This window comes from Carcharhinus amblyrhynchos, unplaced genomic scaffold (genome assembly GCF_965287045.1).
Source record: "Carcharhinus amblyrhynchos unplaced genomic scaffold, sCarAmb.v2.hapA scaffold_52, whole genome shotgun sequence".
Taxonomy (NCBI): domain Eukaryota; kingdom Metazoa; phylum Chordata; class Chondrichthyes; order Carcharhiniformes; family Carcharhinidae; genus Carcharhinus; species Carcharhinus amblyrhynchos.
Window position 1 is genome coordinate 797,998 of NW_027649793.1, and position 21,904 is coordinate 819,901.

Sequence of the window (21,904 nt, forward strand, 5' to 3'; positions counted from 1 at the left end):
CGGGGTGGTTTATATATAGAATAACAGATACCCGGGAGTGAGTTACAGACTGGAATCTAATTGAGGGGTTCGGGCTGGTTTATGTATAGACTAACAGATACCCAGGAATGAGTTACAGACTGGAATCTAATCGAGGGGTTCGGGATGGTTTATATATAGAATAACAGATACCCGGGAGTGAGTTACAGACTGGAATCTAATCAAGGGGTTCAGGGTGGTTTATATATAGAATAACAGATACCCGGGAGTGAGTTACAGACTGGAATCTAATCGAGGGGTTCGGGGTGGTTTATATATAGAATAACAGATACCCGGGAGTGAGTTACATTCTGGAATCTAATCGAGGGGTTCGGGGTGGTTTATATATAGAATAACAGATACCCGGGAGTGAGTTACAGACTGGAATCTAATCGAGGGTTCGGGGTGGTTTATATATAGACTAACAGATACCCGGGAGTGAGTTACAGACTGAAATCTGATCGAGGGGTTCGGGGTGGTTCATATATAGATTAACAGATACCCGGGAGTGAGTTACAGTCTGGACTCTAATTGAGGGGCTCGGGCTGGTTTATATATAGAATAACAGATACCCGGGAGTGAGTAACAGACTGGAATCTAATCGAGGGGTTCGGGGTGGTTTATATATAGAATAACAGGTACCCGGGAGTGGGTTACAGACTGGAATCTAATCGAGGGGTTCGGGCTGGTTTACATATAGAATAACAGATACCCGGGAGTGAGTTACAGACTGGAATCTAATCGAGGGGTTCGGGGTGGTTTATATATAGAATAACAGATACCCGGGAGTGAGTTACAGACTGGAATCTAATCGAGGGGTTCGGGGTGGTTTATATATAGAATAACAGATACCCGGGAGCGAGTTACAGACTGGAATCTAATCGAGGGGTTCGGGCTGGTTTATATATAGAATAACAGATACCCGGGAGTGAGTTACAGACTGGAATCTAATCGAGGGGCTCGGGCTGGTTTATATATAGACTAACAGATACCCAGGAATGAGTTCCAGACTGGAATCTAATCGAGGGGTTCGAGGTGGTTTATATATAGAATAACAGATACCCGGGAGTGAGTTACAGACTGGAATCTAATCGAGGGGGTTTATATATAGACTAACAGATACCCGGGAGTGAGTTACAGACTGGAATCTAATCGAGGGGAGAGAGGTGGTTTATATATAGAATAACAGATACCCAGGAGTGAGTTACATTCTGGAATCTAATCGAGGGGTTCGGGGTGGTTTATATATAGAATAACAGATACCCGGGAGTGAGTTACAGACTGGAATCTAATCGAGGGGTTCGGGGTGGTTTATATATAGACTAACAGATACCCGGGAGTGAGTTACAGACTGGAATCTGATCGAGGGGTTCGGGGTGGTTTATATATAGACTAACAGATACCCGGGAGTGAGTTACAGTCTGGACTCTAATTGAGGGTCTCGGGCTGGTTTATATATAGAATAACAGATACCCGGGAGTGAGTTACAGACTGGAATCTAATCGAGGGGTTCGGGGTGGTTTATATATAGAATAACAGGTACCCGGGAGTGGGTTACAGACTGGAATCTAATCGAGGGGTTCGGGCTGGTTTACATATAGAATAACAGATACCCGGGAGTGAGTTACAGACTGGAATCTAATCGAGGGGTTCGGGGTGGTTTATATATAGAATAACAGATACCCGGGAGTGAGTTACAGTCTGGACTCTAATCGAGGGGTTCGGGGTGGTTTATATATAGAATAACAGATACCCGGGAGTGAGTTACAGACTGGAATCTAATCGAGGGGTTCGGGGTGGTTTATATATAGAATAACAGATACCCGGGAGTGAGTTACAGACTGGAATCTAATCGAGGGGTTCGGGGTGGTTTATATATAGACTAACAGATACCCGGGAGTGAGTTACAGTCTGGACTCTAATCGAGGGGCTCGGGCTGGTTTATATATAGAATAACAGATACCCGGGAGTGAGTTACAGACTGGAATCTAATCGAGGGGTTCGGGGTGGTTTATATATAGAATAACAGATACCCGGGAGTGAGTTACAGACTGGAATCTAATCGAGGGGTTCGGGGTGGTTTATATATAGAATAACAGATACCCGGGAGCGAGTTACAGACTGGAATCTAATCGAGGGGTTCGGGCTGGTTTATATATAGAATAACAGATACCCGGGAGCGAGTTACAGTCTGGACTCTAATCGAGGGGTTCGGGGTGGTTTATATATAGAATAACAGATACCCAGGAGCGAGTTACAGACTGGAATCTAATCGAGGGGTTCGGGGTGGTTTATATATAGAATAACAGATACCCGGGAGCGAGTTACAGACTGGGATCTAATCGAGGGGTTCGGGGTGGTTTATATATAGACTAACAGATACCCGGGAGTGAGTTACAGACTGGAATCTAATCGAGGGGCTCGGGGTGGTTTATATATAGAATAACAGATACCCGAGATAGAGTTACAGACTGGAATCTAATCGAGGGGTTCGGGGTGGTTTATATATAGAATAACAGATACCCGGGAGTGAGTTACAGACTGGAATCTAATCGAGGGGCTCGGGATGGTTTATATATAGAATAACAGATACCCGGGAGTGAGTTACAGACTGGAATCTAATCGAGGGGTTCGGGGTGGTTTATATATAGAATAACAGATACCCGGGAGTGAGTAACAGACTGGAATCTAATCGAGGGGTTCGGGGTGGTTTATATATAGAATAACAGATACCCGGGAGTGAGTTACAGACTGGAATCTAATCGAGGGGTTCGGGCTGATTTATATATAGAATAACAGATACCCGGGAGTGAGTTACAGACTGGAATCTAATCGAGGGGTTTGGGGTGGTTTATATATAGAATAACAGATACCCGGGAGTGAGTTACAGACTGGAATCTAATCGAGGGGTTCGGGGTGGTTTATATATAGAATAACAGATACCCGGGAGCGAGTTACAGACTGGAATCTAATCGAGGGGTTCGGGCTGGTTTATATATAGAATAACAGATACCCGGGAGCGAGTTACAGACTGGAATCTAATCGAGGGGTTCGGGGTGGTTTATATATAGAATAACAGATACCCGGGAGCGAGTTACAGACTGGAATCTAATCGAGGGGCTCGGGGTGGTTTATATATAGAATAACAGATACCCGGGAGTGAGTTACAGACTGGAATCTAATCGAGGGGTTCGGGGTGGTTTATATATAGAATAACAGATACCCGGGAGTGAGTTACAGACTGGAATCTAATCGAGGGGTTCGGGGTGGTTTTTATATAGACTAACAGATACCCGGGAGTGAGTTACAGTCTGGACTCTAATCGAGGGGCTCGGGCTGGTTTATATATAGAATAACAGATACCCGGGAGTGAGTTACAGACTGGAATCTAATCGAGGGGTTCGGGGTGGTTTATATATAGAATAACAGGTACCCGGGAGTGAGTTACAGACTGGAATCTAATCGAGGGGTTCGGGCTGGTTTATATATAGAATAACAGATACCCGGGAGTGAGTTACAGACTGGAATCTAATCGAGGGGTTCGGGGTGGTTTATATATAGAATAACAGATACTCGGGAGTGAGTTACAGACTGGAATCTAATCGAGGGGTTCGGGGTGGTTTATATATAGAATAACAGATACCCGGGAGCGAGTTACAGACTGGAATCTAATCGAGGGGTTCGGGCTGGTTTATATATAGAATAACAGATACGCGGGAGTGAGTTACAGTCTGGACTCTAATCGAGGGGTTCGGGGTGGTTTATATATAGAATAACAGATACCCAGGAGCGAGTTACAGACTGGAATCTAATCGAGGGGTTCGGGCTGGTTTATATATAGAATAACAGATACCCGGGAGTGAGTTACAGACTGGAATCTAATCGAGGGGTTCGGGGTGGTTTATATATAGAATAACAGATACCCGGTAGTGAGTTACAGACTGGAATCTAATCGAGGGGTTCGGGGTGGTTTATACATAGGATAACAGATACCCGGGAGTGAGTTACAGACTGGAATCTAATCGAGTGGTTCGGGCTGGTTTATATATAGACTAACAGATACCCGGGAGTGAGTTACAGACTGGAATCTAATCGAGGGGCTCGGGCTGGTTTATATATAGACTAACAGATACCCAGGAATGAGTTCCAGACTGGAATCTAATCGAGGGGTTCGAGGTGGTTTATATATAGAATAACAGATACCCGGGAGTGAGTTACAGACTGGAATCTAATCGAGGGGTTCGAGGGGGTTTATATATAGACGAACAGATACCCGGGAGTGAGTTACAGACTGGAATCTAATCGAGGGGAGCGAGGTGGTTTATATATAGAATAACAGATACCCAGGAGTGAGTTACATTCTGGAATCTAATCGAGGGGTTCGGGGTGGTTTATATATAGAATAACAGATACCCAGGAGTGAGCTACAGTCTGGACTCTAATCGAGGGGTTCGGGGTGGTTTATATATAGAATAACAGATACCCAGGAGCGAGTTACAGACTGGAATCTAATCGAGGGGTTCGGGCTGGTTTATATATAGAATAACAGATACCCGGGAGTGAGTTACATTCTGGAATCTAATCGAGGGGTTCGGGCTGGTTTATATATAGAATCACAGATACCCGGGAGTGAGTAACAGACTGGAATCTAATCGAGGGGTTTGGGTTGGTTTATATATAGAATAACAGATACCCGGGAGTGAGTAACAGACTGGAATCTAATCGAGGGGTTTGGGGTGGTTTATATATAGACTAACAGACACCCGGGAGTGAGTTACAGACTGGAATCTAATCGAGGGGTTCGGGGTGGTTTATATATAGAATAACAGATACCCGGGAGTGAGTTACAGACTGGAATCTAATCGAGGGGCTCGGGCTGGTTTATATATAGAATAACAGATACCCGGGAGTGAGTTACAGACTGGAATCTAATCGAGGGGTTCGGGGTGGTTTATACATAGGATAACAGATACCCGGGAGTGAATTACAGACTGGAATCTAATCGAGGGGTTCGGGCTGGTTTATATATAGACTAACAGATACCCGGGAGTGAGTTACAGACTGGAATCTAATCGAGGGGCTCGGGCTGGTTTATATATAGACTAACAGATACCCAGGAATGAGTTCCAGACTGGAATCTAATCGAGGGGTTCGAGGTGGTTTATATATAGTATAACAGATACCCGGGAGTGAGTTACAGACTGGAATCTAATCGAGGGGTTCGAGGGGGTTTATATATAGACTAACAGATACCCGGGAGTGAGTTACAGACTGGAATCTAATCGAGGGGAGAGAGGTGGTTTATATATAGAATAACAGATACCCAGGAGTGAGTTACATTCTGGAATCTAATCGAGGGGTTCGGGGTGGTTTATATATAGAATAACAGATACCCGGGAGTGAGTTACAGACTGGAATCTAATCGAGGGGCTCGGGCTGGTTTATATATAGACTAACAGATACCCAGGAATGAGTTCCAGACTGGAATCTAATCGAGGGGTTCGAGGGGGTTTATATATAGACGAACAGATACCCGGGAGTGAGTTACAGACTGGAATCTAATCGAGGGGAGCGAGGTGGTTTATATATAGAATAACAGATACCCAGGAGTGAGTTACATTCTGGAATCTAATCGAGGGGTTCGGGGTGGTTTATATATAGAATAACAGATACCCAGGAGTGAGCTACAGTCTGGACTCTAATCGAGGGGTTCGGGGTGGTTTATATATAGAATAACAGATACCCAGGAGCGAGTTACAGACTGGAATCTAATCGAGGGGTTCGGGGTGGTTTATATATAGAATAACAGATACCCGGGAGTGAGTTACATTCTGGAATCTAATCGAGGGGTTCGGGCTGGTTTATATATAGAATCACAGATACCCGGGAGTGAGTAACAGACTGGAATCTAATCGAGGGGTTTGGGTTGGTTTATATATAGAATAACAGATACCCGGGAGTGAGTAACAGACTGGAATCTAATCGAGGGGTTTGGGGTGGTTTATATATAGACTAACAGACACCCGGGAGTGAGTTACAGACTGGAATCTAATTGAGGGGTTCGGGCTGGTTTATGTATAGACTAACAGATACCCAGGAATGAGTTCCAGACAGGAATCTAATCGAGGGGTTCGAGGTGGTTTATATATAGACTAACAGATACCCGGGAGTGAGTTACAGACTGGAATCTAATCGAGGGGTTCAGGGTGGTTTATACATAGAATAACAGATACCCGGGAGTGAGTTACAGACTGGAATCTAATCGAGGGGTTCGGGGTGGTTTATATATAGAATAACAGATACCCGGGAGTGAGTTACAGACTGGAATCTAATCGAGGGGTTCGGGGTGGTTTATATATAGAATAACAGATACCCGGGAGTGAGTTACAGACTGGAATCTAATCGAGGGGTTCGGGGTGGTTTATATATAGAATAACAGATACCCGGGAGTGAGTTACAGACTGGAATCTAATCGAGGGGTTCGGGGTGGTTTATATATAGAATAACAGATACCCGGGAGTGAGTTACAGACTGGAATCTAATCGAGGAGCTCGGGCTGGTTTATATATAGAATAACAGATACCTGGGAGTGAGTTACAAACTGGAATCTAATCGAGGGGTTCGGGGCGGTTTATATATAGAATAACAGATACCTGGGAGTGAGTTACAGACTGGAATCTAATCAAGGGGTTCGGGGTGGTTTATATATAGAATAACAGATACCCGGGATTGAGTTACAGACTGGAATCTAATTGAGGGGTTCGGGCTGGTTTATGTATAGACTAACAGATACCCAGGAATGAGTTACAGACTGGAATCTAATCGAGGGGTTCGGGATGGTTTATATATAGAATAACAGATACCCGGGAGTGAGTTACAGACTGGAATCTAATCGAGGGGTTCAGGGTGGTTTATATATAGAATAACAGGTACCCGGGAGTGAGTTACAGACTGGAATCTAATCGAGGGGTTCGGGGTGGTTTATATATAGAATAACAGACACCCGGGAGTGAGTTACGGACTGGAATCTAATCGAGGGGTTCAGGGTGGTTTATATATAGAATAACAGACACCCGGGAGTGAGTTACAGACTGGAATCTAATCGAGGGGTTGAGGGTGGTTTATATATAGAATAACAGATACCCGGGAGTGAGTTACAGACTGGAATCTAATCGAGGGGCTCGGGCTGGTTTATATATAGAATAACAGATACCCGGGAGTGAGTTACAGACTGGAATCTAATCGAGGGGTTCGAGGGGGTTTATATATAGACTAACAGATACCCGGGAGTGAGTTACAGACTGGAATCTAATCGAGGGGAGAGAGGTGGTTTATATATAGAATAACAGATACCCAGGAGTGAGTTACATTCTGGAATCTAATCGAGGGGTTCGGGGTGGTTTATATATAGAATAACAGATACCCGGGAGTGAGTTACAGACTGGAATCTAATCGAGGGGTTCGGGGTGGTTTATATATAGACTAACAGATACCCGGGAGTGAGTTACAGACTGGAATCTGATCGAGGGGTTCGGGGTGGTTTATATATAGACTAACAGATACCCGGGAGTGAGTTACAGTCTGGACTCTAATTGAGGGGCTCGGGCTGGTTTATATATAGAATAACAGATACCCGGGAGTGAGTAACAGACTGGAATCTAATCGAGGGGTTCGGGGTGGTTTATATATAGAATAACAGGTACCCGGGAGTGTGTTACAGACTGGAATCTAATCGAGGGGTTCGGGCTGGTTTACATATAGAATAACAGATACCCGGGAGTGAGTTACAGACTGGAATCTAATCGAGGGGTTCGGGGTGGTTTATATATAGAATAACAGATACCCGGGAGTGAGTTACAGACTGGAATCTAATCGAGGGGTTCGGGGTGGTTTATATATAGAATAACAGATACCCGGGAGCGAGTTACAGACTGGAATCTAATCGAGGGGTTCGGGCTGGTTTATATATAGAATAACAGATACCCGGGAGTGAGTTACAGACTGGAATCTAATCGAGGGGCTCGGGCTGGTTTATATATAGACTAACAGTTACCCAGGAATGAGTTCCAGACTGGAATCTAATCGAGGGGTTCGAGGTGGTTTATATATAGAATAACAGATACCCGGGAGTGAGTTACAGACTGGAATCTAATCGAGGGGAGAGAGGTGGTTTATATATAGAATAACAGATACCCAGGAGTGAGTTACATTCTGGAATCTAATCGAGGGGTTCGGGGTGGTTTATATATAGAATAACAGATACCCGGGAGTGAGTTACAGACTGGAATCTAATCGAGGGGTTCGGGGTGGTTTATATATAGACTAACAGATACCCGGGAGTGAGTTACAGACTGGAATCTGATCGAGGGGTTCGGGGTGGTTTATATATAGACTAAGAGATACCCGGGAGTGAGTTACAGTCTGGACTCTAATTGAGGGGCTCGGGCTGGTTTATATATAGAATAACAGATACCCGGGAGTGAGTTACAGACTGGGATCTAATCGAGTGGTTCGGGGTGGTTTATATATAGAATAACAGGTACCCGGGAGTGGGTTACAGACTGGAATCTAATCGAGGGGTTCGGGCTGGTTTACATATAGAATAACAGATACCCGGGAGTGAGTTACAGACTGGAATCTAATCGAGGGGTTCGGGGTGGTTTATATATAGAATAACAGATACCCGGGAGTGAGTTACAGTCTGGACTCTGATCGAGGGGTTCGGGGTGGTTTATATATAGAATAACAGGTACCCGGGAGTGAGTTACAGACTGGAATCTAATCGAGGGGTTCGGGGTGGTTTATATATAGAATAACAGATACCCGGGAGTGAGTTACAGACTGGAATCTAATCGAGGGGTTCGGGGTGGTTTATATATAGAATAACAGATACCCGGGAGTGAGTTACAGACTGGAATCTAATCGAGGAGCTCGGGCTGGTTTATATATAGAATAACAGATACCTGGGAGTGAGTTACAAACTGGAATCTAATCGAGGGGTTCGGGGCGGTTTATATATAGAATAACAGATACCTGGGAGTGAGTTACAGACTGGAATCTAATCGAGGGGAGCGAGGTGGTTTATATATAGAATAACAGATACCCAGGAGTGAGTTACGGACTGGAATCTAATCGAGGGGTTCAGGGTGGTTTATATATAGAATAACAGACACCCGGGAGTGAGTTACAGACTGGAATCTAATCGAGGGGTTGAGGGTGGTTTATATATAGAATAACAGATACCCGGGAGTGAGTTACAGACTGGAATCTAATCGAGGGGCTCGGGCTGGTTTATATATAGAATAACAGATACCCGGGAGTGAGTTACAGACTGGAATCTAATCGAGGGTTCGGGGTGGTTTATACATAGGATAACAGATACCCGGGAGTGAATTACAGACTGGAATCTAATCGAGGGGTTCGGGCTGGTTTATATATAGACTAACAGATACCCGGGAGTGAGTTACAGACTGGAATCTAATCGAGGGGCTCGGGCTGGTTTATATATAGACTAACAGATACCCAGGAATGAGTTCCAGACTGGAATCTAATCGAGGGGTTCGAGGTGGTTTATATATAGTATAACAGATACCCGGGAGTGAGTTACAGACTGGAATCTAATCGAGGGGTTCGAGGGGGTTTATATATAGACTAACAGATACCCGGGAGTGAGTTACAGACTGGAATCTAATCGAGGGGAGAGAGGTGGTTTATATATAGAATAACAGATACCCAGGAGTGAGTTACATTCTGGAATCTAATCGAGGGGTTCGGGGTGGTTTATATATAGAATAACAGATACCCGGGAGTGAGTTACAGACTGGAATCTAATCGAGGGGTTCTTGTTGGTTTATATATAGACTAACAGATACCCGGGAGTGAGTTACAGACTGGAATCTGATCGAGGGGTTCGGGGTGGTTTATATATAGACTAACAGATACCCGGGAGTGAGTTACAGTCTGGACTCTAATTGAGGGGCTCGGGCTGGTTTATATATAGAATAACAGATACCCGGGAGTGAGTAACAGACTGGAATCTAATCGAGGGGTTCGGGGTGGTTTATATATAGAATAACAGGTACCCGGGAGTGTGTTACAGACTGGAATCTAATCGAGGGGTTCGGGCTGGTTTACATATAGAATAACAGATACCCGGGAGTGAGTTACAGACTGGAATCTAATCGAGGGGTTCGGGGTGGTTTATATATAGAATAACAGATACCCGGGAGTGAGTTACAGACTGGAATCTAATCGAGGGGTTCGGGGTGGTTTATATATAGAATAACAGATACCCGGGAGCGAGTTACAGACTGGAATCTAATCGAGGGGTTCGGGCTGGTTTATATATAGAATAACAGATACCCGGGAGTGAGTTACAGACTGGAATCTAATCGAGGGGCTCGGGCTGGTTTATATATAGACTAACAGATACCCAGGAATGAGTTCCAGACTGGAATCTAATCGAGGGGTTCGAGGTGGTTTATATATAGAATAACAGATACCCGGGAGTGAGTTACAGACTGGAATCTAATCGAGGGGTTCGAGGGGGTTTATATATAGACTAACAGATACCCGGGAGTGAGTTACAGACTGGAATCTAATCGAGGGGAGAGAGGTGGTTTATATATAGAATAACAGATACCCAGGAGTGAGTTACATTCTGGAATCTAATCGAGGGGTTCGGGGTGGTTTATATATAGAATAACAGATACCCGGGAGTGAGTTACAGACTGGAATCTAATCGAGGGGTTCGGGGTGGTTTATATATAGACTAACAGATACCCGGGAGTGAGTTACAGACTGGAATCTGATCGAGGGGTTCGGGGTGGTTTATATATAGACTAACAGATACCCGGGAGTGAGTTACAGTCTGGACTCTAATTGAGGGGCTCGGGCTGGTTTATATATAGAATAACAGATACCCGGGAGTGAGTTACAGACTGGGATCTAATCGAGTGGTTCGGGGTGGTTTATATATAGAATAACAGGTACCCGGGAGTGGGTTACAGACTGGAATCTAATCGAGGGGTTCGGGCTGGTTTACATATAGAATAACAGATACCCGGGAGTGAGTTACAGACTGGAATCTAATCGAGGGGTTCGGGGTGGTTTATATATAGAATAACAGATACCCGGGAGTGAGTTACAGTCTGGACTCTAATCGAGGGGTTCGGGGTGGTTTATATATAGAATAACAGGTACCCGGGAGTGAGTTACAGACTGGAATCTAATCGAGGGGTTCGGGGTGGTTTATATATAGAATAACAGATACCCGGGAGTGAGTTACAGACTGGAATCTAATCGAGGGGTTCGGGGTGGTTTATATATAGACTAACAGATACCCGGGAGTGAGTTACAGTCTGGACTCTAATCGAGGGGCTCGGGCTGGTTTATATATAGAATAACAGATACCCGGGAGTGAGTTACAGACTGGAATCTAATCGAGGGGTTCGGGGTGGTTTATATGTAGAATAACAGGTACCCGGGAGTGAGTTACAGACTGGAATCTAATCGAGGGGTTCGGGCTGGTTTATATATAGAATAACAGATACCCGGGAGTGAGTTACAGACTGGAATCTAATCGAGGGGTTCGGGGTGGTTTATATATAGAATAACAGATACCCGGGAGTGAGTTACAGACTGGAATCTAATCGAGGGGTTCGGGGTGGTTTATATATAGAATAACAGATACCCGGGAGCGAGTTACAGACTGGAATCTAATCGAGGGGTTCGGGCTGGTTTATATATAGAATAACAGATATACGGGAGCGAGTTACAGTCTGGACTCTAATCGAGGGGTTCGGGGTGGTTTATATATAGAATAACAGATACCCAGGAGCGAGTTACAGACTGGAATCTAATCGAGGGGTTCGGGCTGGTTTATATATAGAATAACAGATACCCGGGAGCGAGTTACAGACTGGGATCTAATCGAGGGGTTCGGGGTGGTTTATATATAGAATAACAGATACCCGGGAGTGAGTTACAGACTGGAATCTAATCGAGGGGCTCGGGGTGGTTTATATATAGAATAACAGATACCCGGGAGCGAGTTACAGACTGGAATCTAATCGAGGGGTTCGGGGTGGTTTATATATAGAATAACAGATACCTGGGAGTGAGTTACAGACTGGAATCTAATCGAGGGGCTCGGGATGGTTTATATATAGAATAACAGATACCCGGGAGTGAGTTACAGACTGGAATCTAATCGAGGGGTTCGGGGTGGTTTATATATAGAATAACAGATACCCGGGAGTGAGTAACAGACTGGAATCTAATCGAGGGGTTCGGGGTGGTTTATATATAGAATAACAGATACCCGGGAGTGAGTTACAGACTGGAATCTAATCGAGGGGTTCGGGCTGATTTATATATAGAATAACAGATACCCGGGAGTGAGTTACAGACTGGAATCTAATCGAGGGGTTCGGGGTGGTTTATATATAGAATAACAGATACCCGGGAGTGAGTTACAGACTGGAATCTAATCGAGGGGTTCGGGGTGGTTTATATATAGAATAACAGATACCCGGGAGCGAGTTACAGACTGGAATCTAATCGAGGGGTTCGGGCTGGTTTATATATAGAATAACAGATACCCGGGAGCGAGTTACAGACTGGAATCTAATCGAGGGGTTCGGGGTGGTTTATATATAGAATAACAGATACCCGGGAGCGATTTACAGACTGGAATCTAATCGAGGGGCTCGGGGTGGTTTATATATAGAATAACAGATACCCGGGAGTGAGTTACAGACTGGAATCTTATCGAGGGGTTCGGGGTGGTTTATATATAGAATAACAGATACCCGGGAGTGAGTTACAGACTGGAATCTAATCGAGGGGTTCGGGGTGGTTTATATATAGACTAACAGATACCCGGGAGTGAGTTACAGTCTGGACTCTAATCGAGGGGCTCGGGCTGGTTTATATATAGAATAACAGATACCCGGGAGTGAGTTACAGACTGGAATCTAATCGAGGGGTTCGGGGTGGTTTATATATAGAATAACAGGTACCCGGGAGTGAGTTACAGACTGGAATCTAATCGAGGGGTTCGGGCTGGTTTATATATAGAATAACAGATACCCGGGAGTGAGTTGCAGACTGGAATCTAATCGAGGGGTTCGGGGTGGTTTATATATAGAATAACAGATACCCGGGAGTGAGTTACAGACTGGAATCTAATCGAGGGGTTCGGGGTGGTTTATATATAGAATAACAGATACCCGGGAGCGAGTTACAGACTGGAATCTAATCGAGGGTTTCGGGCTGGTTTATATATAGAATAACAGATACGCGGGAGTGAGTTACAGTCTGGACTCTAATCGAGGGGTTCGGGGTGGTTTATATATAGAATAACAGATACCCAGGAGCGAGTTACAGACTGGAATCTAATCGAGGGGTTCGGGCTGGTTTATATATAGAATAACAGATACCCGGGAGTGAGTTACAGACTGGAATCTAATCGAGGGGTTCGGGGTGGTTTATATATAGAATAACAGATACCCGGGAGTGAGTTACAGACTGGAATCTAATCGAGGGGCTCGGGGTGGTTTATATATAGAATAACAGATACCCGGGAGTGAGTTACAGACTGGAATCTAATCGAGGGGTTCGGGGTGGTTTATATATAGAATAACAGATACCCGGGAGTGAGTAACAGACTGGAATCTAATCGAGGGGTTCGGGGTGGTTTATATATAGAATAACAGATACCCGGGAGTGAGTTACAGACTGGAATCTAATCGAGGGGTTCGGGGTGGTTTATACATAGGATAACAGATACCCGGGAGTGAGTTACAGACTGGAATCTAATCGAGTGGTTCGGGCTGGTTTATATATAGACTAACAGATACCCGGGAGTGAGTTACAGACTGGAATCTAATCGAGGGGCTCGGGCTGGTTTATATATAGACTAACAGATACCCAGGAATGAGTTCCAGACTGGAATCTAATCGAGGGGTTCGAGGTGGTTTATATATAGAATAACAGATACCCGGGAGTGAGTTACAGACTGGAATCTAATCGAGGGGTTCGAGGGGGTTTATATGTAGACTAACAGATACCCGGGAGTGAGTTACAGACTGGAATCTAATCGAGGGGAGCGAGGTGGTTTATATATAGAATAACAGATACCCAGGAGTGAGTTACATTCTGGAATCTAATCGAGGGGTTCGGGGTGGTTTATATATAGAATAACAGATACCCAGGAGTGAGCTACAGTCTGGACTCTAATCGAGGGGTTCGGGGTGGTTTATATATAGAATAACAGATACCCAGGAGCGAGTTACAGACTGGAATCTAATCGAGGGGTTCGGGCTGGTTTATATATAGAATAACAGATACCCGGGAGTGAGTTACAGACTGGAATCTAATCGAGGGGTTCGGGGTGGTTTATATATAGAATAACAGATACCCGGGAGTGAGTTACAGACTGGAATCTAATCGAGGGGCTCGGGGTGGTTTATATATAGAATAACAGATACCCGGGAGTGAGTTACAGACTGGAATCTAATCGAGGGTTTCGGGGTGGTTTATATATAGAATAACAGATACCCGGGAGTGAGTAACAGACTGGAATCTAATCGAGGGGTTCGGCCTGGTTTATATATAGAATAACAGATACCCAGGAATGAGTTACAGACTGGAATCTAATCGAGGGGTTCGGGGTGGTTTATAGATAGAATAACAGATACCCGGGAGTGAGTTACAGACTGGAATCTAATCGAGGGGTTCGGGGTGGTTCATATATAGACTAACAGATACCCGGGAGTGAGTTACAGACTGGAATCTAATCGAGGGGTTCGGGCTGGTTTATATATAGAATAACAGATACCTGGGAGTGAGTAACAGACTGGAATCTAATCGAGGGGTTCGGGCTGGTTTATATATAGAATAACAGATACCCGGGAGTGAGTAACAGACTGGAATCTAATCGAGGGGTTTGGGTTGGTTTATATATAGAATAACAGATACCCGGGAGTGAGTAACAGACTGGAATCTAATCGAGGGGTTTGGGGTGGTTTATATATAGACTAACAGACACCCGGGAGTGAGTTACAGACTGGAATCTAATCGAGGGGTTTGGGTTGGTTTATATATAGAATAACAGATACCTGGGAGTGAGTAACAGACTGGAATCTAATCAAGGGGTTCGGGGGGGTTTTTATATAAACTAACTGAATCCCGGGAGTGAGTTACAGACTGGAATCTAATCGAGGGGTTCGGGGTGGTTTATATATAGAATAACAGATGCCCGGGAGTGAGTAACAGACTGGAATCTAATCGAGGGATTCGGGCTGGTTGATATATAGAATAACAGATACCTGGGAGTGAGTTGCAGACTGGAATCTAATCGAGGGGTTCGGGGTGGTTTATATATAGAATAACAGATACCCGGGAGTGAGTAACAGACTGGGATCTAATCGAGGGCTTTGGGTTGGTTTATATATAGAATAACAGATACCCGGGAGTGAGTAACAGACTTGAATCTAATCGAGGGGTTCGGGCTGGTTTATATATAGAATAACAGATACCCGGGAGTGAATTACAGACTGGAATCTAATCGAGGGGTTCGGGCTGGTTTATATATAGAATAACAGATACCCGGGAGTGAATTACAGACTGGAGTCTAATCAAGGGGTTTGGGTTGGTTTATATATAGAATAACAGATACCTGGGAGTGAGTTACAGACTGGAATCTAATCGAGGGGTTCGGGGTGGTTTATATATATAATAACAGATACCCAGGAGTGAGTTACAGACTGGAATCTTATCGAGGGATTTGTGCTGGTTTATATATAGAATAACAGATACCCGGGAGTGAGTAACAGACTGGAATCTAATCGAGGGGTTCGGGGTGGTTTATATATAGACTAACAGATACCCGGGAGTGAGTTACAGACTGGAATCTAATCGAGGGGTTCGGGCTGGTTTATATATAGAATAACAGATACCCGGGAGTGAGTTACAGACTGGAATCTAATCGAGGGATTTGGGCTGGTTTATGTATAGAATAACAGATACCCGGGAGTGAGTTACAGACTGGAATCTAATCGAGGGATTTGGGCTGGTTTATATATAGAATGGTTTGATCGGGCAGACGCAGCACGGATTCGTCAAGGGGAAGTCGTGTTTGATGAACTTATTGGATTTCTATGAGGATGTGACTAGTGCGGTAGACAGAGGGGAACCAGTGGATGTGGTGTTTTTAGATTTCCAAAAGGCATTTGATAAGGTGCCTCACAAAAGGTTGCTGCAGAAGGTTAGGGTGCATGGAGTTGGGGGTAAGGTGTTAGCATGGATCGAGGATTGGTTGTCTATTAGGAAGCAGAGAGTTGGTATCAGTGGGTGCTATTCTGATTGGCGGTTGGTGACTAGTGGGGTGCCGCAGGGGTCGGTGCTGGGGCCTCAGCTATTTACCATTTATATAGATGATCTGGAGGAGGGGGCTGAGTGTAGGGTGACGAAATTTGCTGATGACACCAAGATGAGTGGAAAAGCAAATTGCGCGGAGGGTGTGGAAAGTCTGCAGAGGGATCTGGATAGGCTGAGCGAGTGGGCGAGGACCTGGCAGATGGAGTATAATGTTAGCAAGTGTGAGGTTATCCACTTTGGCAGAAATAATAGTAGGAGGGATTATTATTTAAAAGGCAAAAAGCTGCAGCATGCTACGGTGCAGAGGGATCTGGGGGTCCTTGTGCATGAGTCGCAAAAACCCAATCTGCAGGTACAGCAGGTGATCGAGAAGACGAATGGGATGCTGGCCTTTATAGCGAGGGGGATAGAATAAAGAAGTAGGGAGGTCTTGCTGCAACTGTACTGGGTACTGGTGAGGCCGCAGCTGGAGTACTGTGTGCAGTTTTGGTCGCCGCACTTACGGAAGGATATTTTGGCCTTGGAGGGAGTGCAGAGGAGGTTCACTAGGCTGATACCGGAGATGAAGGGGTTGGACTATGAAGAGAGACTAAATAGACTGGATCTGTACTTGTTGGAGTTTAGAAGGATGGGGTGGGATCTTATAGAGACGTATAAGATAATGAAGGGGATGGATAGGGTAGAGGTAGAGAGATTCTTCCCACTTAGGAAGGATAGCAGGACTAGAGGGCACAGCCTCAAGATAAGGCGGGGGCAGTTTAGATCAGAATTGAGGAGGAACTTCTTCACTCAAGGGGTGGTGAATCTCTGGAATTCTCTGCCCGTTGAAATGGTGGAGGCTGCCTCGCTAAATATATTTAAGTCATGGGTAGATAGGTTTCTGATAGACAAGGGAATTAAGGGTTATGGGGAGAAAGCGGGAAAGTGGAACTGATCCACTTCAGATCAGCCATGATCTTATTGAATGGCAGGGCAGGCTCGAAGGGCTAGATGGCCGACTCCAGCTCCTATTTCTTATGTTCTTATGAATAACAGATACCCGGGAGTGAGTTATGGACTGGAATTTAATCGAGGGTTCAGTTTGTATAAATACAGTGCTGTTTTTATTTAGAGTGATGGGTATGTTTCTCATCTTTGTAAATTATCTGTTGGTTTCTCTCTCTCTTTGTTTTCTAGATGTATTTCTCGGCCATTCCAATACCAGCCATCACTCTGGCTGCTCTGTACCTCACCGCTCTGGTTCCTGCTCAAGCCTCCGCCCAGTATCGTCGCTTCTCAGCTGGAGTGTTGAACGATCGGAACTCCAGGCTGCAGGCTTGGCTGATGGATCTTGTCCCCTGGTCCGTGCTGGCCCACCTGAATGGGGAGAAGGTGGCTAGGCGGGGAAATATTAAGAAGTGGGTTCTGGACACCCAGGCAGAAGATGTGAAGGAGCAAGCAGCAGGCATGTCTGTCAAAGTTCCCCTGCCCAGTAAGGAGGTTGAGGTGGAGGAGGTGGAGGCTCTGTGTGGTGGCATTGTGGATGCTGAGGGCTGGGAAAATGAGGATAAGATGGTGCAACCTCTGACCTCCATCGCTGGCCGACTGCAGTCTTTCTCTCGCAAGAAAGGAGGCATTGGGTTTCGGTTTGGGAAATGATACTGCCCTCCCTCTCTCTCTATCTCACTCCCTCTCTCCCACCTTGTCTGAGTCTCTCTATCTCTCTCTTTATCTCATTCCCCCACTTCCAACACAGGTCTCTCTCTCTCCCAGTGTCTATCTCACTCTTTCTCCCAAATTGTCTTTCTCTCTCTCTCTTATCTCCTTCTCTGCTTTCTATATCATCTCTGTCAATAACCCTCACTCTTATCTCATCTCTCTCTCTATCTTCTTTCCTCTTTGCTATCTCATCTCTCTCCATCTCTTTTTTACTCTCTCTCTCTATCTCTGTCCTCTCTCCAATCTTGTCTCACTCTATCTCCTTCCCTCTCTCCCACCATCTTTCTCATATTTTAGATATAAAATCTAAATCTCCCTCCTAACATCTCCAATCTCTCTTGCGCCTTCTTTCTCTCACCAACTGTCCCTCTCTTCCTCCTCCTCTTCCTCCTACAGCCTCTTTGTGCCCATTCTCCTCTGCTCCCCTCTCTCCTTTTCTACCCTCTTCTCTCCAAGCCTCCTCCCCCCCCTCCTCATTCCCCTTCTCCCTTTCTCTCCATCGCCTGATGAGATTGAATTTATTTTGGAGACGGTGATAGAGTGAGTGTGAGACTGAGGGAGGGAGAACTGAATGTACTGATGTATCTGTGAATAAATGGAGCAGGTTGAATATTTTAAACCAAGACTGAATCACAGAGTCTTCTTCCCCCGATCCCAGTCAGACTGAGGTTAGGGAATTAGCCAAGGATTATCCACGGGTCTTTGCTCCATTCATTTGCATATCCCGCAGAATGGCATTGATGTAACAACTCAGAATATCCCAAAGCATTTCCCAGCCGAGGACAACCTTACGGTGCAGGGACTGTGCGCAGTTGGCAACACGGCAGCCAAAGTCAACACAGCAAGATCCCATAAACACCACACTGATAATCCGTTGATTGAGGGATAAATATTGGCCAGAACACTGGGAACAAATTCTCCCACTCCTCCGCACAATAGTCGCAACAGGTTAGTTTTGGCCAATTGAGAGGGAAGATAGGGGCTGGATATAACACTACTTCGGAAAGTTGGCACCTCTGACAGTGCAGCACTCCCTCCGCACGGCACAGGGAGTGTCAGTGTGATTTTTGTACTCAGTTCTCTGGGGAGGAATTGAACTAAGAAGCCGTTGACTGTGAGATCCGGATCAGGCTCTGGGCAGGAATGTGCAGCCCCTGAACATCTCAGGGGGGGTAAAATGACCAGTCCCAACACCGGGCATTCCCAACTCGGGAAAGATTTGGTTGAGGATCGACGTTCCGAGTTGGGATCGATCCATCACCTGACGTCAAAACCCTGAAAATTCAGGAAAGGACAGGGGAAGTCTCAGATTAATTGATTCTGAGTTACCGGGGATGAAACATGTAGGAGAGCTTTTACACATCATGTTAAGGGACTGGATTCAGTGTGAATGTACTGTGTGTCAGTGTGTGAGGTTAGTGTGCCTGTACTGTGTGTCAGTGTGTGAGGTTAGTGTGCCTGTACTGTGGGTCAGTGTGTGAGGTTAGTGTGCCTGTACTGTGGGTCAGTGTGTGAGGTTAGTGTGAATGTACTGTGTGTCAGTGTGTGAGGTTAGTGTGAATGTACTGTGGGTCAGTGTGTGAGGTTAGTGTGCCTGTACTGTGTGTCAGTGTGTGAGGTTAGTGTGAATGTACTGTGGGTCAGTGTATGAGGTTAGTGTGCCTGTACTATGTGTCAGTGTATGAGGTTAGTGTGAATGTACTGTGTGTCAGTGTGTGAGGTTAGTGTGCCTGTACTGTGTGTCAGTGTGTGAGGTTAGTGTGAATGTACTGTGTGTCAGTGTGTGAGGTTAGTGTGCCTGTACTGTGTGTCAGTGTGTGAGGTTAGTGTGAATGTACTGTGGGTCAGTGTGTGAGGTTAGTGTGCCTGTACTGTGTGTCAGTGTGTGAGGTTAGTGTGAATGTACTGTGGGTCAGTGTGTGAGGTTAGTGTGACTGTGCTGTGTGTCAGTGTGTGAGGTTAGTGTGCCTGTACTGTGTGTCAGTGTATGAGGTTAGTGTGAATGTATTGTGGGTCAGTGTGTGAGGTTAGTGTGCCTGTACTGTGTGTCAGTGTGTGAGGTTAGTGTGCCTGCACTGTGTGTCAGTGTATGAGGTTAGTGTGAATGTACTGTGGGTCAGTGTGTGAGGTTAGTGTGACTGTGCTGTGTGTCAGTGTGTGAGGTTAGTGTGCCTGCACTGTGTGTCAGTGTATGAGGTTAGTGTGAATGTACTGTGTGTCAGTGTGTGAGGTTAGTGTGCCTGTACTGTGTGTCAGTGTATGAGGTTAGTGTGCCTGTACTGTGTGTCAGTGTGTGAGGTTAGTGTGCCTGTACTGTGTGTCAGTGTGTGAGGTTAGTGTGAATGTACTGTGTGTCAGTGTGTGAGGTTAGTGTGCCTGTACTGTGTGTCAGTGTGTGAGGTTAGTGTGACTGTACTGTGGGTCAGTGTATGAGGTTAGTGTGCCTGTACTGTGGGTCAGTGTATGAGGTTAGTGTGACCGTACTGTGGGTCAGTGTGTTTGTACTGTGTGTCAGCATGTGAGGTCGGTGTGACTGTACTGTGGGTCAGTGTGTGAGCTCAGTGTGACCGTACATGGGTCAGTGTGTTTGTATTGTTGGTCAGTGCATCTGTACTGTGGGTTAGTGTGTCTGTACTGTGTGTGCTTAGTGTAACCATACTATGGGTCAGTGTGAGAGCTCAGTGTGTCTGTACTGTGGGTCAGTGTGACTGTTCTGTGGGTCAGTGTGTGAGCTCAGTATGACTGTACTGTGAGTCAGAGTGTGAGCTCAGTGTGACTGTACTATGGGTTAGTGTGTCTGTATTGTGCGTCAGTGTATGAGCTCAGTGTGACTGTAATGTGCGTCAGTGTGTCTGTACTATGGGTTAGTGTGTCTGTATTGTGCGTCAGTGTATGAGCTCAATGTGACTGTACTGTGTGTCAGTGTGCCTGTACTGTGGGTCAGTGTGTGTGAGCTTGGTGAGACTGTACTTTAATGTTGTGCTTTTGTTTAAAAAGGGCTGCAAGGAAAAGTGTGGGAACTACAGACCAGTGAGCTTCACATCTGTGGTGGGTAAATTGTTGGAAGGTATTTTGAGAGATAGGATCTACAGGCATTTAGAGACACAAGGACTGATTAGGGACAGTTGGCATGGCTTTGAGAGTGGAAAATCATGTCTCACATATTTGATTGAGTTTTTTGAAGGGGTAACCAAGAAAGTAGATGAGGGCAGTGCAGTTGATGTTGTCTACATAGACTTTAGCAAGGCCTTTGACAAGGTACCACATGGTAGGTTGTTGCACAAGTTTAAATTTCATGGGATCCAGGGTGAGGTTTCTAAATGGACACAAAATTGGCTTCTTGACGAAGTCAGAAGGTGATTGTAGAGGGTTGTTTTTCAAACTAGAGGCCTGTGACCAGCGGTGTTCCTTAGGGATCAGTGCTGGGTCCACTGTTATTTGTCATTTATATTAATGATTTGGACGAAAATACAGGAGGCATGGTTAGTAAGTTTGCAGCGGACACTAAGATTGGTGGCATAGTGGACAGTGAAGAAAATTATCTCCAATTGCAACAGGATCTTGATCAGTTGGGCCAGTGAGTTGACGAATGGTAGATGGAGTTTAATTTAGATAAATGCAAGGTGATGCATTTTCATTGATTGAACCAGGGCAGGACTTACTCAGTTAATGGTAGGGCATTGGGGAGAGTTACAGAGCAAAGAGATCTAGGGGTAAATGTTCATAGCTCCTTGAAAATGGAGTCACAGGTGGACAGGGTGGTGAAGAAGGCATTCAGCATGCTTGGTTTCATTGGTCAGAACAT

At 45.3% G+C, this 21,904-nt stretch overlaps 1 protein-coding gene across 1 annotated transcript in view; it reads left to right on the top strand.

The window, feature by feature from the left end:
* LOC145337571 (steroid 21-hydroxylase-like) overlaps positions 1–18,039 on the top strand; it is a 41,783-nt gene extending 23,744 nt beyond the window's left edge. Inside the window, exon 11 of the mRNA XM_080182363.1 lies at positions 17,578–18,039. Coding sequence (XP_080038489.1) covers positions 17,578–18,039 — 462 coding nt within the window. The remainder of the gene's footprint in view (positions 1–17,577) is intronic.
* Positions 18,040–21,904: the final 3,865 nt, after the last annotated feature.